This window comes from Cucumis melo, chromosome 9 (assembly GCF_025177605.1).
Source record: "Cucumis melo cultivar AY chromosome 9, USDA_Cmelo_AY_1.0, whole genome shotgun sequence".
NCBI lineage: Eukaryota > Viridiplantae > Streptophyta > Magnoliopsida > Cucurbitales > Cucurbitaceae > Cucumis > Cucumis melo.
The window spans coordinates 13602672-13616651 of NC_066865.1; the positions used below are offsets into that span (position 1 = coordinate 13602672).

The 13980-nt window shown below is 33.4% G+C and overlaps 1 protein-coding gene and 1 long non-coding RNA gene across 8 annotated transcripts; both read left to right on the forward strand.

Annotated features, from left to right (window-relative positions):
- Positions 1 to 1007: 1007 nt before the first annotated feature.
- Positions 1008 to 4003, forward strand: LOC103499313 (uncharacterized). 6 transcript variants are annotated; one of them, XR_007823494.1, is made up of 4 exons: positions 1008 to 1883; positions 2171 to 2252; positions 2430 to 2585; positions 3768 to 4003. It is a non-coding gene; the product is annotated as an uncharacterized LOC103499313 (long non-coding RNA). The 6 variants fall into 6 exon arrangements; XR_007823496.1 differs by having other exon boundaries at positions 1008 to 1198; positions 1712 to 1883; positions 2171 to 2585; XR_007823493.1 differs by having other exon boundaries at positions 2171 to 2585.
- Positions 4004 to 10145: 6142 nt separating this feature from the next.
- On the forward strand, positions 10146 to 13090 carry LOC103499314 (U-box domain-containing protein 2). Of its 2 annotated transcripts, XM_051089605.1 has the most exons (3): positions 10405 to 10535; positions 11724 to 11786; positions 11933 to 13090. In XM_051089605.1, the coding sequence occupies exons 2-3, from the start codon at positions 11758 to 11760 to the stop codon at positions 12786 to 12788; spliced, it is 885 nt and encodes a 294-aa protein (XP_050945562.1). In that variant the 5' UTR covers positions 10405 to 10535; positions 11724 to 11757; the 3' UTR covers positions 12789 to 13090. The 2 variants fall into 2 exon arrangements, with proteins under 2 accessions (XP_008460513.1, XP_050945562.1); XM_008462291.3 differs by lacking the exon at positions 11724 to 11786 and having other exon boundaries at positions 10146 to 10535.
- Positions 13091 to 13980: the final 890 nt, after the last annotated feature.

Consider the following 13980-nt stretch of genomic DNA (forward strand, 5'->3'; position numbering starts at 1 on the left):
GATCTTTATTCACTAAATTTGTTAGGGTATATAATGTATATTACAGAACATTTTGACTGGTTATGTATTGAACTGTAATATAGTTGATAGTTTTAGTTATATGTTTATTTGACTATCTTGGACTTTTTAAACTGGAATGAACATATGTGAACTAGGGGGAAACTTTTTGCTTTAGCTATTAGATAGTGTACCTTGCAGGCACGGTGTCCTACGGAATCACCACATATTGTGTTCCTACGAGATCACTAGACTGATTAGATGAATCCTACAAGATCACTAGACTGATTAAGTGTTCCCACGAGATCACTAGACAGATTGACGTGTATCCTATAGGATCACAAGACTGTTATGGTGTAGGACACTTCATAATAGAAAGTTAACAATTTTTACCCTTAACAAGACTAGTAATGGGTCTTTTGCTGGGTATAATTTTATGCTCACCCTTTTCATGTTTAACTTTTTCAAGCAAAGGTAATATGAGAGCGAGGCAGACCGTGAATAACAAGAATGGCTCGTGAATACCATATGAGAACCTTTCAAATGCTTCTGCTTAACGTTTTGCTTGTTTTTAAGTTTTGATGATTATTACAGTGGGTTTTATGTTTAGAACTATTGTATGTTTCATTTTGACTTAAAACAAAAACAATTTTGTCTTTTCATGTTTATTTGAAATAGGGCCCGAACTAATTTTCTTTGATGTTCATTAAATAAATTTTATAATCTTTTGTATATTAACTATTTAATTTGGTCTCTTGTCACTACAAGAAAAGTGATCCATTATGACAGTTGATTCCATCTCAAGTTGAAAGGAGAGAAGAAATAAATGCCATCAAATGTCAAAAAGTGCGTTTTTGGTGGAAAAAGACGGAAATTTTTTGGATTTGAAGAATTTATGACAATTTTTAAGTGTCATGAATCTATGAAAATTTTTAAATATCATTAAATATAAATAATCAAATTATAAGTATTTATTTTAAATTACATAAAAAGAAAGAAAAAGAATAGGGAGGGAATTGAAGTTTCTTTTTCGTTCAAGCGTCCCCTCTTGTTCTCTCGTCGACTGCCCCATCACCATCTTCTTCCTCTTCTTTTTTCTCCGCTAGGGCGCAACAACAATCATCCCAAATTTCGTGCTCCTTCCTCTTCTCCCTCTGAACCTCTTTCCCTCGTCGGTTCTCACACTCACAGTATTTTATCTGTAAGTTTTTCTAATCTTTTTGAACTTTATCGTCGACTTCTCATGTTGGTTTTTGGGTTCTTGATTTCTCTTCCATGCCCCCTAAGTTTACCCTTTTCTCTAAAAAAAAGTTATCCCCTAAGTTTCCTTTCCTTTCTCTCCCCCTTCATGAGTTTTTCCTCCATAGCCTTCAGGATGAACTACTCCGACAAAATCGTCCAAGGAATAAAAACTCTGACTAATAGCTCCGTTTTTCTCTACCCAAGATACATTTCTTCTTCTTCTTAGTTTTTCTCCATTTTTCTCTGCCATAATTTCTCTACCCTAGTTTCATTTACAAATCTCACCATTCATCACCATTCGTTTGTCGATTTGGACTTCAAGTCAAAGAGCGATCTTGTCGTATTTCATCCCGTTGAATCCCTTTAAGAAACTATAATTTTTCCTTCTCAATCTATCTTAGTTTTTTTTCTTTCTAAGTTGCTATGAGATAGAGATAGAGATAATAAGTATTGTTGCTGTCTTACTTACCAGTGGAAGCCTTCGAAGCTTTCAAGGATGTTGTAAGCTTCTACGTCTCTGAACTTAACATTCTCAGTTGGAATATCTTTGCTTATGTCTCAATTTGAAGATTGTTGCATGTTTTCTCAAGGACATAGTAAGATGGTCTAAGACTTACTTTTCCAGGATTTTCTGTTGGAATTTGGTAATTGCCTGTATTGTTTTATTTTTTATTTTTTCTTTTTTTAAAGTTGTTCTAGTTTTCTACATTTAAAGTTTTGATATGGCTCAATTTACATTGTTTCCTCCAAAACCAAACGTAGTAATTTATCTTTTTGATTTTACATAAAGGAAACATAGAGATATTGGTGAGTAAAACAGACAAGAAAAACTTATTCTAGTTGTGGTTACTACGCTTTAAATAGGAAAAACGTGTTACAATGCCCTCCACCACTCCATTTTTTTCATACCATTTGATGTCATCTTATTCAGGTTGCTCCAAAACATTGAAGATTGGATATAAAATATAGCCAAGATGCAGTTTTACTGCTTTCTTTGATGAACTTGCCTAATGGTATTTGAGTATTGGAGTATTCCCTTTTGTTATGGAAATAATAGTGCTTATTGTTGCACCATACTATGAATTAGCTATGCTTTTTGAAAAATATTTGCTGCAACTGATTCCCTCTCTGTCTAAGAACGGTTCCGTTTGTTGTAACCCTTGATTAATCATACTATTTTATTTCTAAAGGAAGCGAACTACTATTGATGAACATAACATGCAGAGCATTTTTTAAGAAGCAGAAGTAGTTTTGTAAGGAAGGTTTTGAAATGGTCTTCCAATGATGTGATGTATTCATGCTCTCTTGCTGGGAACTGTGGTCTTGCAGAGCAACCAATGTAACAGGTCTTATTTCTTTCCTTCGAGATCATTTCTATTTAATGATACAGCCAATTGGTACAAGAAATCTTGAATTGAGATAATATATATCTTTCATAATGTTGTCTCTTGTTACCAAAAACTTTTACTTTTATGAACACGTAGTGTGTGTGTGTGTGTGTGTGTATATATATATATATATATATATATTCATTAAATAATGGGTTTCAAATGCTTTAAATAGTTGTCACTTTAAGTTATTTAGATTTTCTTATTCTTGCTCAGATTGCATCATTGGTGAATGATTTTTGTTATTTTATACATTGTGCCTCGTGTTCGTACTTTTACACTTAATTTAGTTAAGTATTTCATGCGTACTGACGAGACTAGGACCATGTCTTTGAAGATGCATAAACTTGGATTGCAACCGACATTCCACACATTTGATGGTTTTGTTAGATTAGTTGTTTTAGAGAGAGGTTTCAGTGCTGCATGGAAATAGTAAGTTATTTTGGCTTTGATTAGATCTTGATTCGTTACAAGCTAATCTTTTTCATTTATTGGAATACATAACACTGATGTTGGAGTATGTCTTACATTAAAGCGAAACTAATCATCATTCTTTTTGGCTCTGCATTATTAGGATGTTTGAGAATAGCTGTTATGATAGAAGATGTTCTTTATACAAAATTGCTTTATCACTCTCATTGAAGTACTAAATATATATATGGTTTTAGGAGAAACATAGAGAGACTCAAACATTCTATACTTCTAGATTTTGTGACCTTCAGAAATTGTTACTAAATATATATATGGTTTTGGATGTATTCTTGTTGAACAATAGAATGTCCATATGTCCAACTAAGTTTAATTAATTTTCGTACTATTTAATGTTGTCATCGTGGTTGAACAAAACCATTATTTATTGTTTCTCTCATTCACAGTAAAATATGTTTCTGTTACTCATTTCCATTAATTTCTAAAGAGGAGTTACTCAAATAGAAGACGTTCAGATTCTTATTGCAGATTTGGGTATCATAAACTTTAGTTGTCACTAATATAATCACGCCCTTTCTCTAACCTACTAGATCTCTAGTAATCAAAACTAGATTTTTGGTGTTAAGTTTGCATAAGAGTTTTCTATTTTTCTCATATTCTTATATTGATGTGTAGAGTCATACTCTAAAATTTCATTTTTTTTCTTACTAGGTTTTGCAAGAATCCATTGGAGCAATGAAGCCATATTGGAGCAATTGATTGATTTCTAGGCCTTTTTGTAGGTTTGGTAGAAAATTTTTGGTTGAAATATACTATTTAAATAACTTGTTGGTACCAAAACATGTATGTTCATTCTATCATTGTACAAACCCTTTACCATCAATTATACAAATACTACAAAGTGTATGTTAATGTATATATATTAAAGCGTGGACAGTTTGTTTCCATATGGGTGTGTTGTATAGTACTTTGTGCTTGAATTAGTCTGTGTAATGGCAGGGCGGCAAGAAAAACAGGGATTGAAAAAAAAATAGGGCAAGAAACAAATGTAATTATCGAGGAGTATATGACATATTTGAATTTTTTCAAAAAAAAAAAACTGTCATGGAAAAGATATTCTTAACAGTCAATTAAACTCATACTAGGTGAAATGATGACAGTTAATCATTGTCATAAAATATAAATAATGACAGTAATTGTCTGTCATAAATTATAAATAAAGACAGTTATTGTCTGTCATAAAATATAAATAACGACAGTTATTATCTATCATCAATAAGAGATTTGTGACATTTATTTTCTGGCATGAAAAATATCTTTCATAACAGTTTTTTAAACTCTCATAAAATACTTTTCATAACTACTAGAACAATGACTGCAAATAACTATCACGAAAACTAACTATGATAGCGTTTAACTGTCATCTTAAGCAATTTTTCTAGTAATGAACGAAAGTTTATTTTTATTATTATTTGTTTTGGTTTAAACTCTAAAGTATCTTTGAGTTAAAGTAATGACCTCAATTTAATATAAGGAGTTGAGTTGTTACACTATTACAAAACATAAAGGGGTAAAAACTTGTACAATTCATCATATTCAAAACTACCTACCTTACAAAATCTCTCTCCCAAGTTCAAAGCAGTCAACTCTTACCCTATCCAACCTACACATTCTTGACAATGTCTACGAGGCCGTTAAAGACATCAATTGAAAGCAAGTTGTATTGGAAGAAATAAATGCCTTAGAAAAGAATAACATGGGGACTAACAAACCTACTCCATGGGACAAAATGGTAGGATACAAATGGATTTTCACCATAAAAAAACAAAGCTAATAGGGAAATAGATAGACTTAATGCCCGACTTGTTGCTAAAGGGTTTACCCATTCTTATGACATTGACTACCAATTGCCCATATAGCAAAATTAAACATTATTTGTGTCGTTTTCTTTTTAAAATTGAATAATGATTGGACACTTCATCAATTAGATGTAAAAAAATGTCTTCCTCAAAAGCGACCTAGATGAAGATGTATATATGAATACACTAATAGGTATAGAATCAACAAAAACTGTTAATAAGGTATACAAAACCCAAGAAATATATTTATTATTTAAAACAATCTCTTAGAGCCTAGTTTGAAAAGTTTTCAAAGGTAGTAAAGAACAACTAAGTATTTACAGTGTCAATCGACCATATCCTCTTTGTCAAACATCCTTGCAAAGAAAAAATAGTAATTATTATTGTGTACATGGATGGCATATCATAATAGGATACCATGAAGAAGAAATAACAAATCTAAAGCTACTTTTAGCTAAAAGAATTTAAAACGTAAGACTTTGACAATCTTAAATATTTCCTAGGAATGGAAGTGACAAGTTCCAAGAAAGGTTTGTGTATCTCTAGAAAAAAGTACATCATTGATCTTCTAAAGGAGACATGTATGCTCGAGTGCAAGCCCTCAAATACTCTGTTTGATTCTAACTATTCCTTGGGAAAAGAAAATACATTGATCAATAAGGAGCAATGTTAGAGACTTGTTGGGAAGTTAATTTACTTAACTCACACTAGACCTGATATTTGTTTTGCAGCAAGCTTTATGAGTCAATTTATGAATAACTCCACTATGCAAGTTGTTTATAGGATACTTAGATTCTTAAAAGAAACTACAGGGGAGGGATTATACTTCAAGAAATTCAAGAAAAGAATTATTGAGTAAGCTAAAAAAATTTCAGAAGATCAGTAACTAGATATTGCACTTTTGTGTAAGGTATTCTAGTCAATTAGAGAAGTAAAAAATAAGTTGTTGTGTCTAGAGCAATGCACTCAAGTCATATGTGAAGGAATATGGCTCCAAATTAAAGCATCTTAGTGAGACTAAAACTCACTACAAAAGAATCACTAGAGGTTCATTGTGACAACCAAGCAACTATAAGTATTGTCAAAAATCTTTGTCACCATAGCCTCATAAAATATGTTGACATCGATCGACACTTCATCAAAGAGAAAATTGAAAACAGAAGCATGTCTCTCAACTACTTACCCACTAGAATGCAGATTGCTGACGTTCTTACCAAAGCTTTACTCAAGAAGAATTTTGATGCATTAGAGATTTAATCAATATATACAATCTTGCTTGAGAGGGAATGTTGAATATTGGAAATTCTCTCCCATTAAATGAAGTTACCTACCTTGTTTAATTTTTCCTTTTATGAAAAGTTTTCCTTATTTTCCTTTACGACTGTTATTCATATTTTCTTGTATAATTCTTTTCCCCTCTTCAAGTTGCGGGTTGTGTATTTGTTTAGAAAATAAGAAGAAAGTTTTCAGTAATTAGAAATTCTATAGTTATGAATTGTGAGATGGGCTTTGAGGCTTTTGTTTGTGATTTAAATTGTGACATTTTTTTTTGAAAACCCAAAGTCAAAGATTCATTGAGTTTCTTTAAAGGTTGAGTGGTTGAAGGAAATTGAAATTTTTTTAAAAAAGTGGAAATAAATTTTATGAAAAATTGGTTGATAGCCAAGTCACATTGTTGAAGCATCATTAAAAGTGTGTTGGATTTGCTGTGTCATTAAATAAGTGTCATGGTTAAGGAAGGAAAAAAATTTGCAAAAATGACCAAGTGTCAAGTAGGCGGTTAAGCAAGGAAGTGGGTGTTAGGCGTTTAGAGGTTATGTTGGGTGGCCAAGTTGTGGCAAAAACCTCTAAAGACAAAGCATTAGCCGACCAAAGTCATATGGAGTGTGCGTGGCCGAGAGTTGTTGAGATGCCAAATAACTTCTTAAGGCCTATAGAGCTAGGCGAGATGAGCATGGGCTAGGTAGCAAAAAAAAAAAAAAGAGAGCAAATAACCTCTAAGGATGATACTAGGCTGAGATTTGTGTGTGCTGTCTCAATGGGTGTGATTGGTGGCCAACATATAACTAGGTGAGGAAGACTTGACTTGAAAGGTTAGTGAAGCATATGTGCTGATGATAAGGGAAGGCCCTAGGTGAGGAGACTGGGCTGCCAAAAGGCTTGGCAAGGATGCTTGCATGCACGAAAAGGCTTGCGGCCATGTAAAAAGGTTAGAAAGGTATTTTATGCTTGGGCATTTTGCTTAAGGTTTAGTCGAGGAAGTAAGGTTGGTGGCTGACTTAGGCAAACTGGTTAGACGAGTTTCAATTGTCCTTTGCATGAAAGAGTTGAATTAGACAAGTTAGAGTTGTTAATAAATTCTTATGCAAGGCTCACTATAAATAGGTCACTTTAGAAGAGAATTTCTCTCATCTACCCATGTGTTTTGGTTTAGATTACTCTTAAAAATTTTTAAATTGAGTCTAGTTTTCAGATTAAAGATTTCGATCAAATTTGAGGCAAGAAAGATTAGGTTTAAACTAAAGAAAATAGAAAATGTCATTTTCAAATAGAATTTGAGTAGTCTTTACTTATAGAGGGTTACATGATGTATTTCTTGGATTTTTTTTTCTTTTGCTAAAATTTCTTTAACAAGTTTTATTCTTGCTACCTTCTGTTTAGGCCGTAAAATTGCTCACTAGCTCCACAAGGAAAAAGAAAGTAAAAAATAGATAAAAGGAATAAAAATGGACTTTCGGGATTTCTCTTGTTATCTGAGTTTTTGACTATTTTGATCATCCTTCTTCAAGTTAATGATTTGTTAATCTGAGAGGGTGTTTAGGATTTCTTATTTAAGGTGTTTAGGATCTTGTTTCATGTACTGTTGTATAATGTATATATAAACACAATATTAAGATTTCATTTTGTATATACATATGTAAAAGAGAAATATTATAGTTTATAAAAGAATATTAATTTTATTTATTTGTTGGCGTAAGAAAAGATATTTATCTACACGGACCCATAACGTCGATTTTTAATTATTTGGTGTCATAAAAAAATGGACAATAGTGCAACAATTTAATAAAAATAAATTTATAAAAATAGATCCAGAAACAAGGCTTTAATGTCGGTTTTAAGCTGACATTATTGGGGATCTTTAATGTCGGTTTTAAACCGACATTGTTGGCCTCTTTAATATCGGTTTCAAACTAACATCAAAGCTCAACTGACATTAAAAGCATTTAATAACACTATCAAAGATGTCAGACCGACATTAAAGTCCAATTAAGATTAAAGGACTTTTATAACACTACCAAAGATGTCAGTTGGCCTTTATTGTTGCTTTTAAACCAATATTTAAATAAATTTTGAATGAGGTATAGCACACACATACATATGAGCTATTGCTAGTATACCATTGTTAAACTTGCAATTCATGTATGATTGATGCACTACATTTTATCTATTTGATTGGATGTTGACACATATTATATGTTATATATTGATTTACTTTTAACACCTTCCTAATACAAATAGAATTAAGAATATACACCTATATTTTTTTTTTTAAATAGCAAGTCTATCATTAATGTATGTAAGCTACAACTTATATATGCAAGATAGTTAATATAATTAATTGACATACCTAGTTTAACTAACAAGTTCATTAGAAAAAATAACTGTAACAGAATTAAGGGTATGTTATTGTTGAATAAGAAATTTTGGAACCAATCACAAATTGCCACATCATTTACTAAAATAATTATATTTGGGATTAACTAAAAATTGACATGTGTCCCAAATTAAATTTTAAGACAAATTGGACAATTATAATGATGTCAGGTGTCTTTATTATGACAATTGGGTCAAATTAATTATTTTAGTTCAATTAAATATTATTTAGTTATGCTAAAAGTCAATTGAGCTAAAAAATAAGCTTAATTTAGCCTAAAATAAAATATGATCCAAATCCATGTGATTGAGCCCATGGGTATGGTCCATGGACTAGAACAGACTCAAGTCCATAAAAGCCCACCAGGAAACTCTATAAATAGAGGAGTTCTCTTCATTTGTGGGGTTGGAAATTTTTGACTCCAGAAAGTCTAGAGAGAATTCTCCCAAGAGATAGAAGCCTTCTCAACTCCTGAAGTCAACCAACCTCGAAGATCACCGAAGATTGAAGCTTCTTTGAAGATACAAACTTTCTTCCAAGACTCCAACTTCAAGAACACTCTCAAAGATTAAAGCTCCTTTGAAGATTCAAACTTTCTTCGAAGACTCCAACTTCAAGAACACCCTCAAAGTTTGAAGCTCCTTTGAAGATCCAAGCCTTCTTCGAAGACTCCAACTCCAAGAACATCACGCACTTCGCTTCCTCAAATTAAGTGTAAGCATCCAGCCGAGAGAGAATCAGATGATCAAATTCTAGAGATCGAACCACATCGCATCAAATCAACGCAAATACAACATCAACACAAGTTCAACTCCACGAATCAAATTTCTTCGAAAATCTCGTGTGAACAGTTATTATCTTGAGATTAGAGGTTCGTTTTCTTATTTCATACATTCTAACAAGTCTATCAATGATAGACACAAAAGATAATTGTAAAATACATATTTGATCCAAATTTTGTAATAAAGTTGAGGGTAAGAGATTTGAACCACATATAACTTGATTCTTAACACAATACAAACGCTATAGTTGAACTAAACATGTGTTAACATTTGATTCATGGAATATTGATATGAAATTACTTTTATGCTTGATAAGAAGAATGCCTAAAAATAGTGGGATAAGGGTAGAGATCACGAATTAAACCAAGAAAAAAAAAAAAGAAAACGGTGGTAATGAAAATGTAATTTGAATTGAAGTATTAATATTTGAAAATCACCAAACCTAAACCTAAATACAAAAGTCGTTTCATTTCAACTTCCAATCCGATAACGACTCTTATATCACTTTAATAACTGCCCTTGCCCGTGCCCGTGCCCCTACCCCTTGCCCCCACACTTTAATATTACGAATTTGCCCTCTACACAAGAAAATTCAACCGTCAAAAACATAACCTATACCCTCCTATTCTATTTTCCTCTTAAAAAGAATTCATTATTAATTTTATTTAATATTCATTTTTTATTATTATATTTTTCCTTTTTCTCTAAAGAAAAAAACGAAGTTAATTAATTAAATTGAATTAAAAAGAAATAGAAATTAAAAAAACAAAACAAAAACGTTTTCTCTCTCTCTTTTTCCTAACTGTTGCTTAAAGCCACGCTCTTCTCTTCTCTTCCTCTTAAATCTCTCTCACATCTCTCTCTAACTCACCCCTCCCTTCTCCTCCCTCATGGATTATTGCACCTCTCCCTCCGCTACCCACCACCACCGCACCACCGCCGCCTCCTCTCCCGACGCCGCTCTCCACAAGGCTCTCCTCCTTGTTCAATCCGACGCTCTCGATTCCAAGTTCCAAGGCGCCTGTGAAATTCGCCGACTCACCAAAACCTCCCAACGCTGCCGCCGTCACCTCTCTCAATCAATCCCCCATCTCGTCTCCATGCTCCATCGCCTTCACTCCCCTGAATCCCACCTTGAGGCCGCTCTCCTTGCTCTTCTCAACCTTGCCGTTAAGGATGAAAAGTAATTAATTCCCTCTTAGATCTCTTTTGCCTTCTATTTCACTTGATTCCTTTTCATTCTTTTGGAAATTTGGATTGACTTTTCTCTTTCCGTTAAGTTTAATCAATTTTTTTTTAATTAGTTTCGCTTTTTGATTTGTTTCATCAAATTAGCGATACTCCATGAGGTTTTATGGTTACTTATGTTATTTTCTTACTTTGTTTGGCCGGTGAGAATAAAGAAATGTAAAATGTGAAAAAATAGAGGGAGGATAAGGAGGAGGAGGAGGAGGAGGAAGGAGGTGGGGAAGAAAATCTATCTCAAAAGAAATTTAAATGTGTTGATTGGCCAATTAGATAGAGATATGCTTTCTTGGATTCCCTTAAGATGACGTTTTTCTTCTATATTGACTATGTTTTTTGAATTGATAAAGAATTTGCTAGCTCTGTATTTGTGTTTGTTCTGTTGGGCTTCGTTTATTCTATTGTTAAATATACTGTTGTTATTTCGTGGCTTTAGTTGTTGGAGGCTTCCCCTTTCCCCTTTTTTATTTTTTATTTTTGTAATGTGGTTGGCATGGCACGCGGTGGTTGAGGTCTTTGATTACCCAATTTTGGGTACAAAAGAAAGGAAAAATGTGTTATTTTGTCTGTTTTCTTTTTGAAATGAAAGCCTCCAGATATTTTCTTTCTTCATGATTTAAGGTCCATGGGAAATATGCTGTTATTAGTATATATGATATTTCTCTTAGTTACTACTTTGTGATATGGGATGATCTGTTTTTGAGTGATTTGAAGAAACATTATTTGAAAGGTTTCGTAGAAAAGGTATTCAACAAGCAGACTTAATCTTTCGAAATTGAAACATGATTTTCTTTAAAATTGGTTTGTCACTCTGTTGATTTTCATATTATCTCCTCAGCTCTTTCATTAGCTTGCTTATCCATTACAGGATCCTCCCCTCCCCATTTGACTGCTCTCTTGCTAACTAAATTCATTGACCTACATATAATTGGCTCCTCCTTCGGTACATGCGCATGGCTGACTGTATCTTGCAGATGTGCTATTTCCCGGTTCTTTACTTGTTCCTTGCACATGATATTCCCTGTCTCGTTCCGCCTACAGCATTTTTGAAAATTTTCCTAGAAAATTTTGGTCTAAATTTCAGTTTGTGGAACTCCTGTTCACATCAAGTTTTAAACTGTTTCAGTACCATGAATGATACTGTTTGCTGAAGGAAGAATATGACTACCTGTAGTGATTTTTGTGTTAGGTAATGTAATGAACTTTGATTTTGTTAATATAATGACATCTGTTTCTTTAATTTGTTGGTGGTAGGTTTCTGATAATTGATTCCATGTGTAACACTGACTTTAGTACCTATCCTTCAGATATTAATTTATTGTAACATGCCTACAGGAATAAGATCAAGATTGTAGAAGCTGGTGCCTTGGGACCAATAATTGGTTTTCTTCAGTCAGAGAGTTTGATACTACAGGAGAATGCAACTGCTTCTTTACTTACTCTATCTGCTTCTACTGTCAATAAGCCATTAATAAGTGCTGCTGGTGCCATTCCTCTCCTTGTGGAGATTCTTAGATGTGGAAGCCCACAAGCAAAGGCAGATGCTGTAATGGCCCTTTCCAATCTTTCAACACTTCCACATAATCTTAGCATCATTCTAGATTCAAACCCAGTCCCTGCAATAGTTAGTCTATTGAAAACTTGTAAAAAATCCTCAAAAACTGCTGAAAAATGCTGCTCATTGATTGAATCCTTAGTTGGTTTTGATGAAGGCAGAATAGCATTGACATCTGAAGAAGGTGGAGTTCTTGCTGTTGTCGAAGTACTTGAGAATGGCTCTCTTCAAAGTCGTGATCACGCTGTTGGTGCACTATTGACGATGTGTGAGAGTGACCGATGCAAATACAGAGAACCTATCTTAGGAGAAGGGGTAATCCCAGGCCTTCTTGAACTAACTGTCCAAGGGACACCTAAATCTCAGTCAAAGGCTAAAACCCTCCTAAGGCTATTAAGAGACTCTCCATATCCAAGATCTGAACTTCAAGCAGACACAATCGAGAACATTGTTTGTAACATTATCTCTCAAATCGATGGAGACGACGATCAATCTAGTAAAGCAAAGAAGATGCTGGCAGAGATGGTGCAAGTAAGTATGGAGCAAAGCTTGAGGCATTTACAAAGAAGGGCTCTGGTATGCACACCCACTGAAATGCCTATTAATGCATGCACCTCTGAAGTTTCTTCAAAGTAATAAAATTTGTACTTAGCTTTCCCCATGGAGTTTGTAGCATAAACTTCAATAGACATAAACTTCTATAGTTGTTACCGTTAGAGAAAAGGTTCATAAAATAAGATGAATAGGAAAACAAGCCAGTCCAGGCAGTTAGTGGGAGTGTCGGGAGACTGGTAAAATGTCAATAAAACTGGGAATGGGATCTGTACGAGGTTTAAATCATACTTTTTTTTTTCCTTTCCTTTTTGCTTGTTTTGTAAATTTTCTGTGTATTACATTATAGAAATAGTGAAGTTTGCAAGTGTTCGTTTCTCTTCTAATTGTTAAGTGTCCCTCTCTTTGGGTACATAAATATTGGAGTTGTTTGGCCCTTGTTAAATCGACTTTAATAGTGTTATTATTGAAGTTTGTACATTTATCGAGTAACCTTATATTTTTTTCTCTTTTAGAGAACTTCGTCTTACAACTTTCCATATTGAACAGAGTTTTTTAACTCAAACATATTAACTTTGTACATCATAACTCAATCAATTCAATATCCGTAGGACATGTTGAATGATACATTGGAGAAGTTAGTGTCATTCTCTCATGGGTTAATGTGAGTTTGAATTGTCATTTCTTTGATGAATTATTGGAAGGTACTAACTTTAGCTTTGATGTTTATGAACTATTAGAAGGTACTACTTTAGCTTCTTCATGTGCATGTACATGGCATAAAGCCAAAGTACTCGATGATCACAAAGCAAAAGAAGGGTAAACAGGAAAGAAGGATAGGGAAACTAGGGATAGGTTCTTGCCTTGGGTTACAAGTGATTCTTGTGCCAACTCTTGCCTTGGATACCCTTTCTATCCCAATCTTGTTTGAAGGAGAAAGTGGGAATGAATCTTCACTCTAACTTGTTACCACTACACATATGCACACACGTGTTGAAAAGTAGAAGGTACATCTCTTTTTTAAACTCATTTACATAAAGCTAAAATGATTGGTCAAAGAACATTTAGCCGTTGGTAATTTCGAGAAACATAGCACTCTCAAACTATGCTCATACCAATGAGAAAGACTTGAAGGAGTTTTCACTCGGTTCACAAGTTTCTCAAAAAAAATTTGATCTCGTGAGTGGGTCAACTTTGTGCACCTCGATTAATTTCATGGGACAACTCATTTGACCCTACTCGAGTACTTACCTATTAAACTAAAATGATTGGTCAA